General features: G+C 46.2%; 1 protein-coding gene across 8 annotated transcripts; it reads left to right on the plus strand.

Annotated features, from left to right (window-relative positions):
• The first annotated feature begins 26 nt into the window (after window positions 1-26).
• On the plus strand, window positions 27-20765 carry VWA2 (von Willebrand factor A domain containing 2). 8 transcript variants are annotated; one of them, XM_057370262.1, is made up of 16 exons: window positions 27-279; window positions 1479-1604; window positions 1698-1772; window positions 4939-4997; window positions 5559-5633; window positions 7569-7702; window positions 8549-8658; window positions 11107-11301; window positions 12038-12168; window positions 12834-12966; window positions 13419-13474; window positions 14310-14417; window positions 15205-15786; window positions 16103-16654; window positions 19243-19365; window positions 20070-20765. In XM_057370262.1, exons 2-16 carry the CDS (start codon window positions 1600-1602, stop codon window positions 20201-20203), a joined length of 2472 nt encoding a protein of 823 aa, XP_057226245.1. In that variant the 5' UTR covers window positions 27-279; window positions 1479-1599; the 3' UTR covers window positions 20204-20765. The 8 variants fall into 8 exon arrangements, with proteins under 8 accessions (XP_057226245.1, XP_057226246.1, XP_057226252.1 ...); XM_057370263.1 differs by having other exon boundaries at window positions 15208-15786; XM_057370269.1 differs by lacking the exon at window positions 11107-11301.
• The last annotated feature ends 496 nt before the right edge of the window (window positions 20766-21261 follow it).

Here is a 21261-nt window from a genome sequence, read left to right on the forward strand (position 1 = left end):
ACTTCTCTGTGCTCCTCCCTGGCATGCTGGCTGTGCTCCAGGGCTGCTGCCACTTYGGGCTGTCCGGAGTCTGTTGGAGGAGCGAATACACTGATGTTGCTCCGARATGTAACCTACAGTAAAGTGGGTGTTCCTGGGGTGGTTTCCCCACCCCGCAGTTCGTAGTTGCAGGTGTCAGACTATGGTGGATGTGAGGCTGTCACAGCTGAACACGGTGTAAATCCAAGTGGGGAGAAGGCTGCAGGTGCACAAGAGCCGCGCAGARGCTGCCGAGGAAAGGTAAAGTGCTACTCCGAGCGCGCTTTTCCCCTCCCTTTTTAATTGAGAACATCTTAACCCTCCGGCAGGGGCCGTGTGGGGATCAGAGGTGCTGAGGGTACAGCGGGGTTCGGGGGCAGCCCCTGCCCCGCTCCTCCTCCGGCTGCCCCGCGCCGCTGCCTCCCCAGCCCGGCGGGGAACGGGGAACGGCGGAGCCGGGCACGGCTGGGGCCGAGCAGGACGGGGAGGGGATKGAGCCCGGAAGAGCCTTCCCGGGGAGGGCTGGGGCAGGTCCCGGTCCCCAACGCGCCCGGCACGGACACCTTCCTGCCCCTCGGCGGGGTGCGCAGGGCAGCGGGGATGCGGCAGCCGGCTCAGAGCTCCTGTACAGCTGCGGGCAGGGAGGAGGCGGCGGGAGGCACCCAAAAGGTGGCTTGTGCAGCCGAGGTCCCGTCCCGCCTCTGGCTGTGCCTGTGGTCCCCTGCAGGGACCCTCGAGCTCAGTGCGGGGATTGCAGCAGCTCGGCCAGAACAAGGCGAGAATMTGTTCACTSCAATAAATAAACAGTGCCATGCTGYRTTAGTGAAATAACAAAAAAACACCCCACCACCTAGGAAACCAGTCTCAGCCGGTACTCTAGTGCTTTAATTAGTTTGTTTCTAGCACTTTTTGGGGTGCGGCTAGGGGAAAGTGCTTGGCCTGCCAGGACAGGCTTTCCAACAGCTTGTATCTCATTAGAATCTCACTGCAGAAAACATAAGAACAACTTGGTCAAGTCTTGATGATAAAGGAAGGATTGAAAGACCTGTAATGTGTCCAGATACTTGATTTAAGAAATGAGAGTAGTTTTTTTGTTTATTTTGCATAGTAAAGATGAGGTATCACTCTGAGTACAATCAGATTTTCCCACTTCATTCAGCAAGGGCTGTACTGGAGAGGCAGTGTGTATGCTGACCTATTCCTCATCTTCTGAGTGCTGGGGTATCAACAATGTCATCCTCAGTGTGTGCTCTKGAAGATGTATCAGTCTTCCAGGAAGATTTAAGAAATAAGTAACTGGAATGCCTTGGAAAATAGGTCTCTTTTGATCTATCTCTCTTGAATCACAGTTCTTAGAAAAAGAAAAATCCATCTGGAAGATTCCTGCTTTCTAAAGTAGAGCCTTTAGGAAGTCTCCTTTAGGAAGGACTCACAGACCACTGWCCTGAAAATCCATGCAGGTAACAGCCTGTCCATCTTTGTGGGAGTGATGCCATGGAGATCATTTCCCAGGCTGTGGCTTGCCCTATGGGGCTCACAGAGATGCAGCAGGAAGATGAGGTTTGGAGTTACTTTTGAGAAATGGGGTAGGTGTGAGATGATCTCGGCATCTATCATATTGTGAGAGCTACAGTTAATGCGAGAGATGTTAAAAAAGGATTTTTGTTCTCTCTTTTCAGCCTCTGCTGYAGAGAATCACTGAAGGTGACAGCTTTTCCAGTCCATTCTTTGGGAACCATTCACATGCTCCTGGTGTAGGTGTACCAGTGGTTGATCTACCTCAGGTGGGGATGTTTCTGGCTGGTGCAAAGCAGTGCAGGTTAGGCCAGACACCCAGCAGGAGATTCCCTGCTCAGATTTGTCCAGCTCAGGTGAGGGGTGACAAAACCAATTACACTAATTGCTCCAGAACCCATAGCCTTGAATTAGTTCTCAGTAGGGTATGTGACGAAGTTGATGTATATCCTCAATGTAACTGTATTGTTTGCTTGTTTATTTTCTTCAGTTACTGTTTTTGCTAAGACAGCAAATTCCCACAGATCGCTGTTTCTTTCTTTCTCAGCCACTCCCTAAAACTTTTCTTGCAGCATCCACRCAAGCTGCCCACTGCTGCAAGCATCAAGTGCTTGTTATGCACAGGCAGGCTCTGGCTCCCTTGGGTGGGTTTCCATGTGGCAAAAGATTAAAAAAGTGAGACATTCATGGAGACACTGCTGCTGCTCTAGCCACAGGCAAAGTCAGTAGCACTAGCACTTCTGTCAGAACAAACTACCCAATAAGTTTAGCAAAAGCTCTCAGGTCAGAAAAGTGTCTTTTATTTTGTAACTTGGGTAGTACAGGACCTGATCTACAGCATGTTGATTTTGACAGTACCCCATGTGAGCAGTGCTGCAAGATCAAGGTCTCTTTATGTACAGGAGCCCTTACTGCATGGGGGAAAAGAGCCTCTCAAAACTTCTTGCTGCAGAACYGGGCAGGGGAGAATAAATAAGTTGTTTTTGCAGAGAGCATCTTATGGAAATTTAATCGTGTTTATCACTTGGAGAAAAACATTGTCAAAACTTTTAGACTGAGATTTGTGATATTTATTTTAAGGAGAAGTTAAACATTTTGATGTTGTCTTCCTCTGCTCCGCTTCAGTTTCAGCACCCTCTGTGAGCTGCCCCCAGGCAATGCCTGTAGCTGGGCAGAACAGATGCCTAGGGCTTCTAAAAAAAAATTGCCCAGTGCCTCCAAACCTTGGCAAGAAGAAAAAATTAAWTTTACATAAGGAAAACAAGTGAGAGAGACTGAAAAAGGAGACAGCAAGATTGGTCTCTTCCCTCCCTACACCTGAACATCAGGTGAGCACATAGTGGGCTCCCCTCAGCAAGCTGGGGCCATTTTTCAGCAGTGAGAGCTTGGCTGGTCAAGAATATACTTTARTGAATATGCAGTGTAATCTTTCCTGCTTTTTCCCATATTAAATGGGGACAGTTTGAAAAACGAGTGGTATTTTGCAACGTTGAAAGACATGTTAGGAAGGTACTTGTCAAGAAGAGCTTTTCTCCTCTCTACCTCTCTCCCCTCTCTGGTCTCACTCCTCCAAGACCATGTGGTTACACTCTTACTTAGCTTCCAGTAAGTTGTCATGATATTCATGTGTCCAAGTGAGAATCTGGGTACAAAAATAGGAGTTTTGACTGAATGTGGTTTAAAAAATATATTTTTGACTTAGTATTGAGGTAGACGTTTTTGAAATTCTCCTTTTTTTAATGACTAAGAAGATAAAATGAAAAGGTCTCACCACCCCATCCTCCRGCAAAGCTGCTGTATAAGGTTCCTGCTGCTATTCCTGGGCTAATGCTGATGGTGAAGCAGTAGGTGATGAAGAAAGATGAAGCTTTCTTTCAATTCCTGCTGCTGAGAGTCTGGCTGGACTAAAATGCAAAGAATTTATCCTGCAGATTAGTAGATTTAAATCCAAGATAACACCAAGTTGTGGAAGCATCTTGTTTGTATGAAAACAACCTGAAATCCCCCCACACCTGTCACATCTGACTGAATGCAGAGGCTTATCCTGCTATGGGTGATGTGCACTCTGGAAACAGCTCCTAGAAAGAATGCCCTTGAGGCATGGCAGAATAATGGCTTTTCCTCTGTGGCATGTCCAGGGTTTGAAGCTCCTGAGGTACACACACTGGGTCTTTCCTAATGAACTCATGTGTTGTGTTGACCTTTTTTACTTACCTAAGCCYGGGATCTGTTAATTTGGTGGTTGGGGTGTTGGGAGGATGTGCTGAAGGGTGATGCTTGTAAAGCACCTGGAACTGCAAGACAGTGTTATTGTCTCTGTAATGCCTAGTGGGGTAATCCTCATTGTGATTCCATGTAGCTACCTGAGCATAGCCTTCTACAGGTATCTTACCTTGTCTGATGTGAGGGGTATGTAATTTCCTGCACAGGCAGGTCTTTCCTGAGGAAAAAAAMCCCTTTGTTTCCTTGGAAAAACAATTACTAGAGCCAGTTATCAAGAAGTACACTTAACTTGTCTAAAAATATGCTTTTGCAATGACAGAGGCAGAGACTCTTTGAGAATCCTGTCAAGTATGCTCYAGTGGCTGTTTTTAATCTGGAGAAAAAATAAATATATGTGTTTGAAATAGAAAGCCAAGAGCTCTACTAGATACATTTGGTCTGAATCTGGGCATGCTTGAAAGTGTCACCGAAATCCACCTATGATGTGATGGCAGCCTCGCTSATTTCAAAGGAAAAATGAGCAGAAAATTGACTTTGCTGGACAGTTATGCATAAAAACATCTCCCCAAAGAGCTAATCCTTAGCAAATRAAGCATGAAAGAGCCCGGGGTTGAGTGTTGCTGGAATCGGGTGATGGGGACAGGCAGCAGCATTGCTCAAGGCAGGAGCCGAGGGACAGGTCCCCTGTGCTGGATTCCGCAGCAGGAACATCTCAGCCGGAGCTGATGGGAGATCGGGGGGATGTGGCTCGGGCTGTGCTCAGTGAACCCCCGGGAAAGCTGCGTTCTGCTCTCCACCGGCTGCCCCAGGGACACGGGGTCCTGGTGGGACTCAGCTGTGAGAGGGAGGTGCACTGGAGGGGGAGGAGAGGAATGKATGGGCATGGAGAGGCGGGGAGTSAGGGCTAAGGAATCCCTCCCCTCYCTGCCAGGCCTGCTTTGATGGGGAAAGGAGATGAGTATGTTGAGAGATTTTYTTTTCTATCATTCCCTCATTTTCATGTTTTTTCCTTCTATCTGTTCCCCACCCTTCTCCCCGGGGCAACAGTTAYATTTGCYCCTCAGGCAAAATGTTTCTGAGCYCATCACCTGGGACAACCAGCAAGGAAATACTCAGCTGCAGGTAAAGAAATTTGCTTTAGGAATTGGATTCCTATTTATCTCTTTCTTTTTCCYCCTCCAGATTTGCCATCATGAATCTCTTGTCATTTGAGTCCATCTGCATTTTCCTGCTTTCTCAAGGTATGTTTGTCATTTGGCATTAGTGGTTTTTGTCTCGGATGCTTCCCCATCTCCAGCTGGAAATCTTCACTCTGAGGAATGAGAACTAAGTCAGCACCTCTCCAGGAGGTTCAGGGATAAACGTCTGAAACCTATTTTCACACAGAAGGGGAGAAAAAAATACCTGGAGAAACACCTTTTCTGGGAGTATGAATGTATGTGACCGATCTGCATGTAAAGTGTCTAATTGATATGGGAAAAACTGCTGTTATGATATTAGAAGTGCAWAAATATATCTGGTGTTTATGTCTGTGATCTCAGAAGCCTAAGGCTGGCCTGGCTCTCAACGTTCTCCTGCATGCAGTCAGCAGAGGGACTATCTCATGTGCTGGAGTCATGTCCTTGACATTTTTCATACTCTCTGTGTCCCTGCTAGAAGCCRTTTTCTGTCATAGGTGCTCTGCTGTGTCACCATATTACATTTTGCAACTGTGGAATTTATGCAGCAAACCAGCATTTTTGCTGTTAYAGCTTAAATCCTGTACGTCTTGCTCATGGATGATTATATGTTTGATCCCACAGCTTTGCTGGTGTTGGGTATGCAACAAATCCATGTTGACCAGGAGATGATTGACAAGATCTCAGCTGCTGGCCAGTGTAAGTTTGTTTTGCAATGCAAGCATTTGCTATTTCTGAATTCCTCGTTTCTTTGTTTTTCTTGTGTTTTGGGGGTAGTTTAGAAGTTTTTTGTTGTTTACATTTATTGGCCTCCGTTCAGTCCATAAAGTCCCCAGAAATCTCTGGCAATCACAGCACTGTGGATGCTTCTGCCCTAGCCTGGATTTCTTCYTCACTGGTGTTAGCTCTCCTGGGACGTGATCAACTCTGTTTTTCCCAAATTGGCTATTTGCCAACTGGATGGTGTTTCTGTCAGCTCCTTCAGAGCTTTCTCCAAGTAATCCTGATTTAAAGGGCTGTGTTTAATATCAGACTTGATCAGACCTCCCACATGGGTAGTTTTTTTGGGCTATAAAGCCAGCACTAGTCAGGGTGCTGGGAGCAGGGGGATGGGGCTCTGGCTCACCAGCACACGTTCACCTGCAGCTCCCTTGCTGTACTTGCAATTAATTACTGATAAACTCTTGTGAATTTTCTCACGATAGCCATTTATTTCTGTTGTCTGTCAAGGGATAAATTGCACTTATTCCTGTGCCCGGCATGCCSTCCAGCTCCATCCTGTAGCATCATGTGTTCAGCTCAGACTTTTTATCCCGAGGTGCTGTGTTTGTGTCTCTCTCTGCTGCATGTCCCCAYGAGTCCCTTGGTGGGCTGCAGACATCCTGCTTACGAGTCCCTGTAGAAGAGCTGCATTGCACCCCTCAACTCCAGAGCTACATGAGGAGTGTTTCTCCATGCTGAGCCCAGTCTGGGGGCCCTGCAGTTTTTCTGTGTGTGCTTAGGCGGGGATAAGAGCCCTGTTGCATCTCCAGGTTGAGCACAGCAAYGAGGGCAAGGCTGACAAGCCAGGGCAGTGCTGGCAGGGAGGCTGTGCTCCAGCTTGTCCTCAATGCAGTGCCCCAGGACAAGGCTGGGTGCTCTGTCAGAAGAACCAGTGACCCAGAAGGGAATGCCTGACAATCTTCAATCCCTATAATCTGGTATTAGAAAAYCCTAATTATAAATTCAGGTTTTGGCTAGCAGGAATTATTTGGAAAAAGYAGTGATAATAGAAAATTATAATAATTGGGTGGGATAACGTCACAAACCAAAATAGCTCTTAAGGACTTCATGTGCTTGATCTGTATTGATCTTCTGGATTTGTTTTCCCTTGAAGTTGATTTTAGCAAATGCTGCAGAGGAGACTTTAAAATTTCCCTTTAAATGCTTTGAAAGTGACTCTTCAGAGTGTGCAATCTGCCATTTATTTCTTTTTTTATTTATGCCAGGGAACTTGTGGGTTTCTACTGCAACAAAAGCACCTCAGAAACTTATACTTGGGAGTAGTCATGTTCATGCAGACAGGGGTGATACAAAGACACAGCTCYGAGGAAGAGATAAAAGGCAGATTTTAATGAAAAGTGTTTCTGTCAGTGTCTGGGAGCCTTTCAGAGAGTTTGTGTTCAGGAAAATAGGAGCCTGTTTTCAAAAATGTGCTGCAGATAAAACAGTGGGCTCTGTGGGACTCAGTAGACTTGGCAAATGTCCCCTGGATTCACATCTGTGCCTTGGACTGGGAGAGCCTGCAGGTTCCACCGGGCACAGCCAACTCTCCCTGCTGCTCACCCCTCCCTCTGCCCTCTCTGGGAGATCTCTCCCTGTGTTTAGTGATCCTTCGCTGCATTGGCTGCTCCTGTGCTGTCAGTGAGACCAGGCTGAGGCCCTGAACTCCAAAGTGAGAGTCTGGCGGTCTGAGAGCTGAGCTGGAGCTGCTACAGGCCAGAGCAGGGGTGAATTTGGGCTTTGGGTTGTGAACACTGGGCTGCCCCAGTCCATCCTCTGCAGTTTGTCTGGATTTTCAGCTCTTGGCTGCCTATTTCCAGAGAATGGGGTGAACAAAGGGCAATTTCACAGTGTATATATTTTTTTTCCTAGTGATGCAGTGCTCTGCCTCGTTAGATGTCCTTTTCCTCCTGGATGGCTCCTACAGCATTGGCAAAGGAAGCTTTGAAAGGTCCAAGCACTTTGCAAGCAAGCTCTGTGATGCCTTGGACATACATCCAGACAGAGTGAGTGTCAGGAATATCTCCTTTTATTTTAAAAAATAAATGGCAATGTGTGGAAAGGCCAGTGGTAATATGATGAGTGAAATTGCAAAATTCAACCCACAATCTGTAATGGGGGCAGAGTATTTCTTCAGAAAGATGTAGTTTTGAGGCAGAGTGGGATTGCAGGACACTTCTTGATTTTTCAGAGACTTGAAGCAGTTCAATTTGATCTTGAGAAAAGACATAATGCTTCAGGTTAAAGATTATGGTTTGGCCTTTTTTTACTGATTTTGTTTCAGTTTGGAAGCTCAGATTAAAATGGTTGGATCTTTCTGTCACATTCCATAAAACTTGTTGTGAGACTTCAGTGAARTATTCTGGATGTATTGCCTAGTACAGACCATTTAGTCTATTTGCATTTTCAAYTACAGAAAATGGTTTTAGATGAGGTAGTAGGAAAAGTATTGGTTTATGTTGCCTGCTGTGCTCAGTGCCAGAGGGAGCTGCTCTTAGTAATGGGAAGATTGCCTGCACAGTGTATAAATGGCTTGGTATAGAAGGTGTTATTCACAAACTTACTGCCCCTGAGGCTGTGAGCTGCTCTGAGTGGATAAATATAGATCCTGAGCTGCCTGTAACTGCAGCAGAGGCTCCGTTGTTGGCAGGTAAACTTTTTTGCCTTGTTTATAATCCGTGTAGATAATACTGGAGTTCCCATTCTATTTAGGAGTTCATTTAGAATGCCAGTGGTTCAGTTGGGAAAACAGACCTTACCTCTATACAATTCAGTCTTCCCAAGTTTGTAAATTGATCAAAAGAGTAAAGCTTGCACAGACACCTTTTGTAACCTTTAACTTTTTCTTTTAGGTCCGTGTGGGAATGATACAGTTTAGCTCAACTCCCCACCTTGAATTCCCACTGGATTCCTATCTGACCAAACAAGAAGTGAAAGACAGAATCAAAAGGACTGTKTTCAGGTCAGCTTATTTTAAAGCTCTTCTCTTTTTTTTCTGGGCTATGAATAATCTCTGGATTGAGAGGTTTTTTGAGGTTTAGAAATCTCTGCTTCTGTTGTGCTTACACCAATGTGATGCCCCCAGGGAGGGAGTTGAATGAACACTGTGGTACATGATCCACAATCCACTAAAAATGTGAAATCTGGTCTGTGTCAGTGAAAGTTGATAGGGGACAAAGTTGTCAGTGTCCCATTATAATGTGGTAAATGGAGAGTTTTCCAGATCGTTCTATCTATTTGAGCCAGGCAGTGGGTTACATCCACCATGGAAAAGCAAGCATGGCTGAGCAAAGGCAGCACAGTGTGCTGCTTCATTTTTTGGTGGTTACAGTTTCCTTTGTCCTGTGAGTTAGTGACAAACTGCTGGTCTGTAGATATCTATGTGCGCTTGCTGAATTCAAGAGGATCAGGTTTTCAGACGGAAATGTTAAGACTTGGATGTCTTCCCATGACCTCAGGAAATGGAGCCAGAAGTCCAAAGAAGTGCTGWCCTTAGAGCCTCTCAAAATCCAAACTTTCCATCTCTGAGCAATACATTTGGATCTACAAAGGATCTGACAATCACCCCAAAATAACTCTTGTTTTGGTAATAGACCAGGTACTGATGAGGCCTGTGGATGTCTACTCTTGTAGCTGATCTGCATTAGGACTAAGGGTTAGATCAACATTTCCCATGGCTATCTGCTGCTGTCAGCATGATGCACATATTGCAAGCAAATGTGATCACTTYTGCATTTTTCAAGCAAGATTTGTTGGCTGGATTTTGTTGTATTGCTTTTGATGAGTTTAGCAAATCAAGAAAACCTCTTGGGTACTGTTACAGGAAGAACTTAGAGAAAACAAGATACATTCCTCCTCTCGAGTTGTTGTTGAAAATCTGTGAGAGCAGAGAAAGTGAAGCCAGTGTTTTCTGTCTGGCACTGCATTTCCTTGATGACAACAGATGGATGCTGACAGATCAAACAGAAATAATGACTTTTTGCCTGGCTGTTTCATCTAGTTTAAATAAAGAGCTGTTATTTTGAAGTAGATAAAATAGTTATGGATGGATTCCATTTGGCTTCTGAAAAAAAAAAGAATATGGCATGTTGGTTGAGAGGTTCCTTGATGTGCTTCTGATGAGCCTTTGGCCAGTGAGGCATTTCCTGACTTCGGCCCAAAGCTGACAGCACTTGGAAGGAGGCAGCACCAGGCTGAAGTGAAGGTTTTGTGATTTATTTGGAGGCTGCCGGTCTCTTTCTGTGAATGCTGTCCAAATAGCTTTGAAATTCATTGGCCAGTTCCAGCTGTACTCAGTGGTAATCTCAAACTAAATTTCATATGAATTTCTTTCATATAAGTCAGTGGCTGGTTACAGGAGAGAAACCTTCTTAGTGCAGTCCSTGAAGAAAGACAGCAGATAAAGTCCAGATCTCCTTGTACTTCAGAAAATCCTTGTTGGAGTAATGCCTCAAACACACTTCCACTGTGTCAAAACCCAGTGAAGCTCCAAATGCAAATTAATAAGCAATTGAATTTAATGAGCTCTTTATTAACTTTTTCTAATCCTCAGGGCTCACAGGGGCACAGTGTACTGTCCATCAAGATTTAGTCATCACACTGACTATACCCAGTGTATTTTTTTCTCATGCGAAGCACTTTTCACTGAAACATTTCACAGTTATACACACCTGGTCAAAAAGGGCGAATTTGGACTCGCTATGAACACATGGTCACTGAGTATGCTTGGAAATGGAGTGCAGAGGAGGAAGAAGTTCAAAGCAAAGAGGCCTGGCAAGTACAGAATAAAAAAAAGTTTCTTTGAAAATCGGAGGTGAACTTGGGCAGGATGAAATGCTTTTCTAGAGGAAGCAAATTGGGAATCAGGTGCTAGGGCAAAGGATGGATGTTCAGAAAGCAAATGAGGTGTGTTTGTGTCAATGCAGCTATAAGGCTTTCCTTTATCTCCCGCATTACATCCCAGACTGACAGCTCCAGTATCTACAGGCACAGCAGGGCAATCAGACTCTCAGGTTAAGGAGACATCCAGAAGTCAGCAAATCCTCTTTAATCATCTCACAAGAAATGAGTCTCAGGATTTCTGAAGCACCTTTGACTAAAGCTGTTCACTGGCAAGCTRTATGTTATTTTCTATTTTCTGCATTCATCGTTGCTTTTCTGTAGGAGTTCCTCACAGCTGGGTTGGTGTACTGACCACAGGAGGGAGGTAAAGGTGACTAGATGGGACCTGTGGGTAGGGAGATGAGAAGARTTACAGGAATAGACATCCCCATGAGAATGTTGTGTGGCAACCAGCAGAAATAGGCTATGTTTCCCATTASCAGAGGGTAAAAATTTGAAATCCAAATGGAAAATCCAGTAATGGGAGGAATTTTGATTTCTTTTCTGATTATACCTCCCTGCTTTCTAGAGGTGGGAGCACAGAGACAGGTCGGGCTCTGAAGTACATCCTCCACAAGGGTTTCCCTGGTGGCAGAAATTCAAGTGTCCCTGAAGTCCTGATCATCATTTCGGATGGAAAATCCCAGGGCAGCCCTGCAATGCCTGCAATGCAGATGAAGGAGAGACACATCACAATTTTTGCAGTGGGAATCAAGTTTCCAAGGTAGGAAACTTTCTAGAGTGSGAAGCAGACATCCAGCTAGCCAAATGGCAAGTCCTGGTGAATGAGGGGTTGTCTTGGGCTAGATACAAATTTTGGAGAGAAAAGGTGTCCTAGRTTTTGTCAGAACAGAATTCGTCTTTTTTTTTTATCATTGCCAGGGGTGGGGGAAAGGGACACTYTCCCTTCAGAGAGGAAGGGGATTCCTTCCTTCCAAGGAGGAAAATGTGGTGGATGAAACAGCCGGTATTGAGACGGACTTTGCAAGTGAATTGATTTTGTCTTACACCTTTTGTTACTAATATTGTATTGCTACTGTTAGTGCTTGATTGCTCATCTCATTTTTGGTCCCAGTAAAYTGTTCTTATCTCAACCCATGATCTTTGCCTTTTGTGTTTCCAGCTGCAGTTGGGAGGGGAAGCAAGTGCTGGTCTGGTTTCAGTGGGAGCACTAAAYTGGGGACTAGCATACTTGAACCATGGCAGAAGGGAATTTTTAGGGTAATACAGGCATGGAGGAAGCACTGGCTTGGTGGCTGATGTAGAAGGAGCACCAGAGTTGATGAAGGAAACTTTTCCACTGAGTAGAGCTATGCTACTGCCCAAGATTAAACACGCCAGGATCTTGGAAACTGAAGAGTGTTGTGGTTTTGCATCAATTCTCTGTTGCACACGGTTGGTTTTGATTCTTTATTATTTGTGGGGGAGACTTAGTAGCTGACTGGTCCCTTGCTTGGCAGGTGGGAGGAGCTGCACGTGCTGGCCAGCGAGCCCCCTGAGCGGCACCTGCTCTTTGCTGGAGATGCTGATGATGCTGCCAACGGCCTGTTCAGCACCTTGAGTGACCCTGTCTGCACTGCCASTGCTCCAGGTGACCCTGCTGGCCCCACCTCCTTGGCCGTGCTTTTAGCTTGGACCATGGCACTGAGTGAGGAAGATGAGGCAGTGTCAGGAAGCAGGCGGGGGAATTAGCAGGTGTTGTRCTTTGAACTAACCTGCTTCTGGGGCCCAAACTGAATGGCATGCTCTCCAAATACCTCCAAGGTGCAGGATCCTAAATCCTCCTGCATCCTGATTCACCTCTGAAAATGGGAATATTGGCCTTTGCTCAGGGGACAGGGGATAGAGGGATAAATGCAGCTCTGTTAAATTTTCTAGTGGACTTGGCTATGTGTTAAGGGGAGGCACCCAGGGCTTGCAGAGTTACAAAGGATAGAACTAGAGTGGTCCAGAGGTAGCAGAAAATCAAACACATGAATGATAAAGGCACCAAAGGGGCTGAAGAGCTGTCCTTGAACCCTGAACTCAGCAGTGTGAGGTTTATAGCAAAGCAAAGGAGGCTGAATATTTAACTTTCCAGGAAGTGGAGTAGGCTGGTGAGCTTTGCAATGGGAAATTCCTCCTGTGGAGGCTCCTGGAAGCTCTTGGAAGCTGTGCCCAGTCTCTTGTTGGCAGGTAGCTGAAAATGGTTGCCTGCTCTCACAGCCTTTGTATTTTCAGTCAGTTGATGCTAGTTTGCCTTTTGCTTTGCTGCAGGCTGCAAAGTCGAGTCCCACCCTTGTGAACGCAGGACCCTGGAGACTGTGAAAGAGCTGGCTGGGACCTATGTGTGTTGGAAAGGCTCAAAGCAGCAAAATGCAGTGCAGGCTTCACTGTGCCCTTTCATCAGGTGAGCTGGACACCCACATCTCTGAAAATTAGTGGGGCTGAGAGATGAGAAATACAGTAATRAGGCTTTTATCTGACCTTGGCTCTTTACTGGGATGAAGATCCCTCAGACAACTGATGCAAACATGGTCTCTAGTCCTGGGAAGACKCTGCTCTGATCAAGCAAACAAAATAATTTTTGGAGTCATAAAAATATATCCATAATCATTAAATCTAAATAATATAGTTGAATTCAGGAACAAAAGGGTAGATTTGGAGAAACGTTTTTCCTTTTGTCACATCATTTAGAATGGACTATTTTTTTAAATACTTGTTTTAATATTTGTTTTAAATATTTGTGAAAAATTGTGCTTTCAAAGGAAAATTTGTTCCATTGGAAACACAGTAAGGTCCACCTTGAAGACATCTTTTTAATATTTAAATTCATGATAGGTCTTATTCTTCCTGTTTCAGGTGGAAGCGAGTCTTGTTAAAACACCCATCCACATGCTTCAGAACTATATGCCCAGGTGGGAGTTTTCTTTTCCAAAATTTAAATTTATGAAGCAGGAAGGGCAATAACTCAAGAACAAAAAGAGAGGGGTTTGCTTTCACTTCTCAAAAATTTGTTTCTGAGTGAGAGACTGTGATCAGTGGATATTTAATACTTTTTTTTTTCTCCTGGCTATTTGTGACTGGAGTTCTTTTGGATTAAAATGTCTCCCAGTAATTTCTTCTCCTGTTGATGAGCTAGTGAGTCCTCATCTGATCATGTCCTGGGAGCAGAGTCTTGCAGTTCTTCCCAGTGCCTGCAGGGAGTCACTGCTCTCCAGCCAGGGGAGCATGCAGTGAYGCCTCCAGCCATCTGCTTGGTGCCATGAGCAGCATCAGGTTAGCAGGGAGCCTGACRCTGCTGATCACCAGCCTATTTTTGTGGCTGTTGAAATGGCTGGTCCTTTAGTCCTTTTTGCAAGGTCAGGTGACAGTGGCTTTGTTTTCTTTATCAGTACAACACTGTCCAAGCAGCAGGCCAGACCCTGACCCCTTTATTGCTGCCGTAAATCTGGCAGGGCTGCAGGACCTTTAGCAATTCTCTGTTTATACAAATGTGGTGTTATTGGCACTGTTCCAAATCAAATGAAGTTACAGTCTGGTTTGCTTTCTTGTCATAGCCTGCTGGAGAGCCATCCCAAAARGAAATTGCCATAGAGGTGAGGGTACACATGGCCTTGTGTTAGTTCAAGCTCTGTAGAAAGAGGAGCAGAGCTGTCACCCTTTTTCCACTGATGGTGATGTTTATGCTGAGGATGGGGAGGGGTGAGCTCCCTGCTGACTCCTCGTCTTTTTCTTCCTGGTCCTGTTTAGACCCTTGTGACTCCCAGCCATGCCAGAATGGTGGCACATGTGTCCCAGAGGGGCTGGACAGATACCACTGCCTCTGCCTGCTGGGGTACGGAGGAGATGTCCACTGTGGTAGGTGTGAACYTATGTGTCCTTCCCTCTYGGCCATGTCCTGCCTTTTTRGTGYCCTTTGTGCCACCAYGGGGACAACTGGGGTTGGGCCACARTCTTTGGGCTCTTCTCCAGAAGACAGATTGAGTTTTCTCTCATGCTGATCAYGACTGTGTCAGGCCTGGTGACTGGGTCCTGCTGTTCAGACACTGTGTGGGCACAGAGAGCACCAGTATTGACAGTGTCACCCTGGCGTGGCTGCCTTTGTGTCACACAGGAGCCATGTGATCAGAACAGAGACATTGGGAGAGACATGGATGTGTCTGTTGGTCCCCTCCCTGCACACATGGGTCCAGCAGGAGCTCCTGGTTTGGGGGCTTCAATATAAGAAAGCCAAAATGTCCTGATCATTACAAAACACCTTGTATTAACCCCAGAACCAAGACTTCCACTTCAAAATGTCTGAGGGTGTTACAGGTGAGGGTCTGGTGCTTGGACTCTCTCTCCAATATGTGATGGTGTCATTCAGAGTGTTTTGCTTGCAGCACTAAGAGGGTGGAGTTGTCATTTCTGATTTGAAGTTTGCCATCCAAAAGTTCATGAATTCCCATAGATGTTTCCTGTCTCTGAAGGCTGATATGGCATCCAACCAAAATAAAGCTTGATCCTGACACATTTGTCCTCCAGCTCATGATACAAGTGGAAAAATGTTTGGATTACTGGACATAATGTCCCCTCTCCACAGGGCTTCCAGCAGGCCCCAGCTGGGGWGGCCCTGSGAATCACTAATTGCCTTCTCCCTTKCCAGCAGCAAAGCTGAGCCTTGAGTGCAGCGTGGATCTCCTTTTCCTGATGGACAGCTCAGCAGGGGTCACGCTGGAAGGGTTCCTGCGCTTCAAGGCTTTCCTCAAGAGATTCCTCCAAGCCATGGTGGGCCAGGACTCWCCAATGAGCGTGGGGGTGGCCCAGTACGATGACGATGTCAGGGTGCCCATTGAAGTGGGCCACCACAAGGATGTGGTCAGTCTCATCAAGAGTATTGATGCCTTGAATTTCAGTGGAGGAAGAACCCTGACAGGCAGAGCCCTGCAGTACATTGCACAGCACGGTTTTAGGAGCACYCCAGCCTTTGCAGATGTGCAGGATGATCTCCCACGTGTGGTTGTTCTGCTCACTGACTCCAAGTCCCAGGATTCGGTGGCAGAAGCTGCTAAGTTCACAAAGGACCAAAATCTCTTCTTGATCGGCATAGGCAGCAGCTTCATGAGAGCAGAGCTGACCAAGGTGACTGGCAATCCAGAGCAGACCATTGTCTACTCAGACCCCCAGGACCTGTTCAACAGGATCCCAGAGCTACAGAGAAAAATCTGCAGTGTGGGCAATCCTGAAGGTAAGACTGCAGTGTGGGCATTGTGGGATGAGTTTGCCAGACCATGCAGAGGTGTCCTGAACTCCATCAGGGAGGAGGGGAAGACAGAAGGATGAATGTCCATGTTTTGTTTGTCAGTCACAGATCCAGGGTGTGCCATGAGTGATGTTTATGATGGATCTCTGCCTATGGGTGTGAAAGGGACACAGATCACCCTTCACAGTCAAKGATCAGCAGTGTTGAATTTTGCCCACAATTYCCTCCCACTGCTGTTTCTGAGTCCGAAAGGAGCAGATGTATATTCTGAGAGGTACCACATTTGTGCTGCTTTCCACAGGCTGCCAGGCCCAGTCTCTTGATTTGGCATTTGTTGTGGATGCCTCATCCGGAGTTGGCCTGGAGAACTTTGTGCGTCTGAGGCGCTTTGTCAGGAGCAGCTGTTCGCACTTTGTCATCAACCGCGATGTCACCCAGATTGCCCTGGTGATCTACGGCAGCAGAGCTCACACTGTGTTTGCTTTGGACACCCACACCAGCAGCTCTGCTGTTCTCCAGGCCATCGAGCAGGTGCCTTTCCTTGGGGACTCAGGCTCTGCTGGCAGTGCCTTGCTSCATGTTTACAGTGATGTAATGACCGTTCAGAAGGGAGCAAGACCTGGTGTCAACAAGGTGGTGGTGCTGCTCACCAGCGGAGGGGGAGTGCAGGATGCAGCTGCCCCAGCTCAGCAGCTCAGGCACAACGGCATCTTGGTGTTCGTGGTTGCCATTGGGGACACACAGAGGGACACGCTACTGAGAGTTGCTGGGTCTCCCAATTACCTGGTGCACGTCTCCTCCTATGAAGACCTGCAGTATTACCAAGGCCTTATCATCGAAAGGATCTGTGAAGGTAGGAGAGCCTCCAGTTCTTGCTCTTTATGTCAGTGCCACCATCGGCTGCTGTTGTRGGTTTTCTGATGCTTTACTGACTGAGCTTGATACTGTCTTTTGCATTTTATAGATGGGGACTGTCCAAAGCAATCCTAGAGGAACAGTAACCAACCTTCCTAAGATTCAGTCCAGTGACAGAGAGTGGGCATAGCTGATTGGCTCTTTCCATTACTGCTAGATCTAGGTTCTGCTTTCACTGAAAGAAAAAGAAGCTTGATCTATTTCTTTAAGTCTGTAGAATTTGTTTTGTGTCACTGTACCCTTGCAGTGTTGCTGGGGGGAGGCTTAATGAAGTATAGTTGTCTGCTGGTTCCTGAGTGAGGTTAATGCTCTCTTGTTCAACAGGTTTGTGACCAGGGGTTTGTAAAGTGGTGAGTCTGCACCTCATCACTCCTCTTCCCCCTTAATATCCCAYTACTGAAGTTATTGTGTAGGCTTTCAAGATTTTATTTGTATTGCCTAGTATTTAATCTTAAGCTCAAAATCTGTCTATTTTGAAGCCTTCAAACTGTTAAACTAGGCCTTCAGACAAATTGTGATTAATCTTGTTTGTAGGACCAAATCCTTATCTTCAAAATGGAAGGGAAGAATTTTCAAATATTTATGTAAAAACTCTGGGGCAGGGATGGGAAAAAAAAAGGTAAAGTTTCCTTAGAACTTTGAGTCCTGAGTGCCAGTCCCCAGCCGGGGGAAAATATGGCTCTAATACTAAATTTGAAACACTTTCATGCTGAACAACATGCCTGTGTTGGATGGAAATCAGCTTTTCAGCAGCCCTAGTTTTCAGACAGTGGTGGTGAAAGTGCTCCTAGTTAAAATACCATGCCTTGTTTTCTCATTCAGAATAGCCTGAGTTTAACATTTAGCTATTTGCTTTTGTTATGTTTTAACATGTTTATAAGATCAAAAGAAGAAGTGTGTTTGAGCTTCAGCACAGAGGTCCTTTTCATCTCTGGGCACACCCGTGTCTCCTTCAGGCTTAGAAAGAGCTACAGCATCCTCTCTTTGGGATAAGGAGCTGCTGTCTGGCACACTGTGCAGATTACCTGGAGCTTTTCAGTGTGTTTCTGTTGCAGTGGTACTTTCAGCTGTGTTATTGCAAAAACGATGTACTGTACCTTGAAATTAGCTAAAACGCCTGGGGTGAAGGGGAAGAGACAGCAAGGTTCAGTGAGTCAGGGTAATAACATATTATTTCCTGAGACTGAATTGCTGCTTTCATTTCATGTGCAGGTAGTCACTGTTTGTACCAGAAAGGCAGGGACCGAGGGTGATGTAAAGATAAGCCCTTCACTCAGTCTTCTACTCCCAAGTCCAAGGCTTAATAACAGAATCGTTGTCTGTGAAAGGACCTAAAAAAAATTATGACTCATGATAAAAGTATTTCCGAAACAGATCTTGCYGCTGGATACCTGGAATATAGTTTTAATTCTGAGACTCAGCTGAAAAGACTCCAGAAAAAAAGGGGACCCAAGGTTTAGGAGAAGGGATCCCAACCATTAAATATATATGAATCTGATTAATGGAAATGCAAGTTATTTGGATCATGAAAGTGCAAGAACCATATTTAAGGTGTGTTAACAGCAGGCTTGAGTTCAGAGAAATGGGTGTTATGGCAGAATGATTCCCCAAAGCAGGGACTGTGAGGTTATGCTGTGCAGAAAGCTCCCTGACAGACAGGGCATGGTATTTGTATTCTTTCTTCTTCCCCATTTTCTCTTTCCTCTGTGATTTTTCTACCCTAGAGCAAAGAGTAAGGCAAGCAGCTCTACCCCACGTAGTTGCTGAGCAGAGGAATTTCACACCCTCAYCAACACTGTGGTGGTGTTGCCAGCAGACTGGAAGCAAATCCCTCTGGGATGCTGCTACTTAACCTAATGCATTGGCAGCAAGGCAGCGTGGAACACTGCCAGCCCTGCTGACAGCTGGGCTCTGTTGTGTTAAGAGGGTTGGGAAAGCTGTCACATACTTCATACAACAGGGCTAATAACTTGGGCTGCGCTGGCAGGCTTCTCTGAAACCTCCTAGGAAAGAAGCCTAGAAATTTTCCCTGTTTTGTTTTCCATTCATGCCATCCTTGCTTCCCAKCTGGCAAGTTCTCCTTATTTCTCTCTACTGGATACTTTCTTCCTCTCCAGGGCAAAGTGAGGTTTGAGCTTCAGTGGCATTTGGGATTGTGAGCCTRTTGGAGCAGGGCATGTGTCTTGTCATTGTCCATTTCTGGGTGTGGGGAGTTTGGGGTGCTCATAGCTCTGAAGGTATTGTCCATGTTGATTTTCTGTGGTATGCAGCCTAACATGATGTCACTGTTTTAAACTTTACTGGGAATATTCTCCTCTAGATGAGAACACCTAGCAAAGCCATTGTATTCTGTAGATTAAAGTGTCAAGACAGGGTTGTAGCTTGTACCCTCTGCCATGTTTATGTGTTTTTCCAGTCCCGTTAGTTCTTTATGACATTTTTTGCAGCATTCTTGATGGATGTGGGTCCTAGCTGGTAACACTCCACATATGCCTGAGCATGCTTTTCTGCTTGTGTCTGCTGCAGAAGCAAAAAGCCCCGTGAACCTGTGCAAGCCCAACCCGTGCATGAACCAGGGCGTGTGTATCCTTGGGCCGGGGAGCTACCGCTGCGAGTGCCACGGCTGGGAGGGACCCCACTGTGAGACCAGTAAGGATCAGCTGACAGCAGCCCCTCTGAACCCATCCCACAGCTCCACCTCTTCCTGAAGCAGAGAAGTGGCTGTAACTCTTGGACAGCTGTTTGGTGGCCAGGTCTTGGTGCTGATGTGGTCTGTCTTACGGCAAGTGGAGAGGTTTGGGCTGCTGAGAGGAGCAAGGGCTTCTCTCAGGTACTGTGTGGTTTTATACACTCACTAAGTGACTTGACTGTGAGGGGACCCCAAGAAGGTCTAATAACTTTGGTAATCTTCCACTCTGTTCTGTTCCCCTTTTTMCTCTGCCCTGCTAGAAGAAACAGCCTTTCCCAGGCTCCCCAGGTRGAAAGATTTGACTCCCTTTTAATGGGAGGGAGCTGTTTCTGTTGGAGCAAACCCCCTCCCTGTCACTTTCAATGCTGTCCATGATGTAAAAGCCTCCCCACTGCCTTCCTTCTCTTAGACAGAAGGTGGTGAATCTCTGGCTCCCTAGAGGTGGCCCTGTGCCTATAGCAAGAAATTCTCAATTTAAGTGGGTTTTCCCCTTGCTCAGTATTTTGCTTTTTTCCTGAGCCCAGGAATTCTGACTTCCAGCCCAGCCTCTAACATCTGTCAGCTAAGGCCAAGGGAATGCTTGTTTGGTTGTTGTGGACTGGGTATTGCCTTATACCTTAGTCCTAAAGCCCCTATCCCACATCTGTGTTCTCTTCTGCAACAGGAGTTCTCCGGGGTGATTCTCCAAGATCTCCAGTCCTTCCTCCACATTCCCATGTGCAGTGGAGTCCAAGAGGATTGCAGCACTTCTCCAGAACCCTCCGGCACAGCAAAAGGCAAATGGATCAGAGGCACTGACCCAGATGTGCCAAGTGCTCCAGTTCTCTGTCCAAGAGCACTGACTGCCACTCACAGGCACCATCTGGCACTGCCCTTGGCACTGATGGAGCTGCTCCAGCACAGGAATTGTGTTGAGGCCATTCCCAGTTCCTGCACAGTTCCAGCCCATTGCACAAACTGGGCTTCCCAGTGCTCTCTTTGTTTTGTAATTGAAGTAAATATTTGTGTTTAAGTATTTCTGGCATTTTACATTTTCAGGTCTTTTTCTTTCTTAACAGATTTTTAGAGATCGTTGACTTAGTCTAAAAATATGTAGAAGTCTGAGAAATTTTGGAACTCCTGCTGAGGGGATGTAACACAATTGATGGACTTGCAGTGAAGTGCTGGAGTGAATGGCTCCTTACATGCAGAAAGACAGAGGAGGAGGAAGGAAAGCTGATTACAAGCCTCTGTTCTGTTTCATAGGTTGTCCATGCTGTTTTCTTCTCTGAATTTTTGGGGCTGTGATGGTTCACATGTCTYCAGAGACAGTTTGGCCACATGCCTGCATCCTTCAGAGCATCAGCCTCACTACATCATTAGATCATTAGATCAATTTGCCCACAAACCTGTGGTAAAATTTACATAACTGCTACCCCAAAGCCCATGGTTCCCAGTGTTGGGTTATTCTCTGCTGACTTTCCCATGGTGTCTGTCACCTCAGGAGAGCACAACCAGGTCTGCACAGGGCCAAGGCAGAGATATTAACTGCGACTGCTGGTGCTCATGAGAATAGTGTCCAGAAGAAGAAAAATCTCTTCACCCAGATGTCCTGGCCCCGTGTTTGAWTAGTAACATTAGATGGACAAAGAGAGACACAAATTGCTCAGCAGGTTTGTTGTCAAAAGAAGAATGGTCTGAAAGCACTCTCAGGGATGAAAGCTGGCACTGAGACAGGAGCAGCACTGTCGTGCCTTGTGGGAGAATCCAGGCTAGGAGAAAGRGGAAATTCTCCTTTCTTTTCACTGTCACTTTGGTAGATTGTGTTCCGAGGCACAGCAGAACAGAGGCTTAGTTGAAGGGCTGACATTTGGGAT

Source organism: Malurus melanocephalus, unplaced genomic scaffold (assembly GCF_030028575.1).
Source record: "Malurus melanocephalus ecotype Western Australia unplaced genomic scaffold, MMel_1.1 scaffold_122, whole genome shotgun sequence".
Taxonomy (NCBI): Eukaryota; Metazoa; Chordata; class Aves; order Passeriformes; family Maluridae; genus Malurus; species Malurus melanocephalus.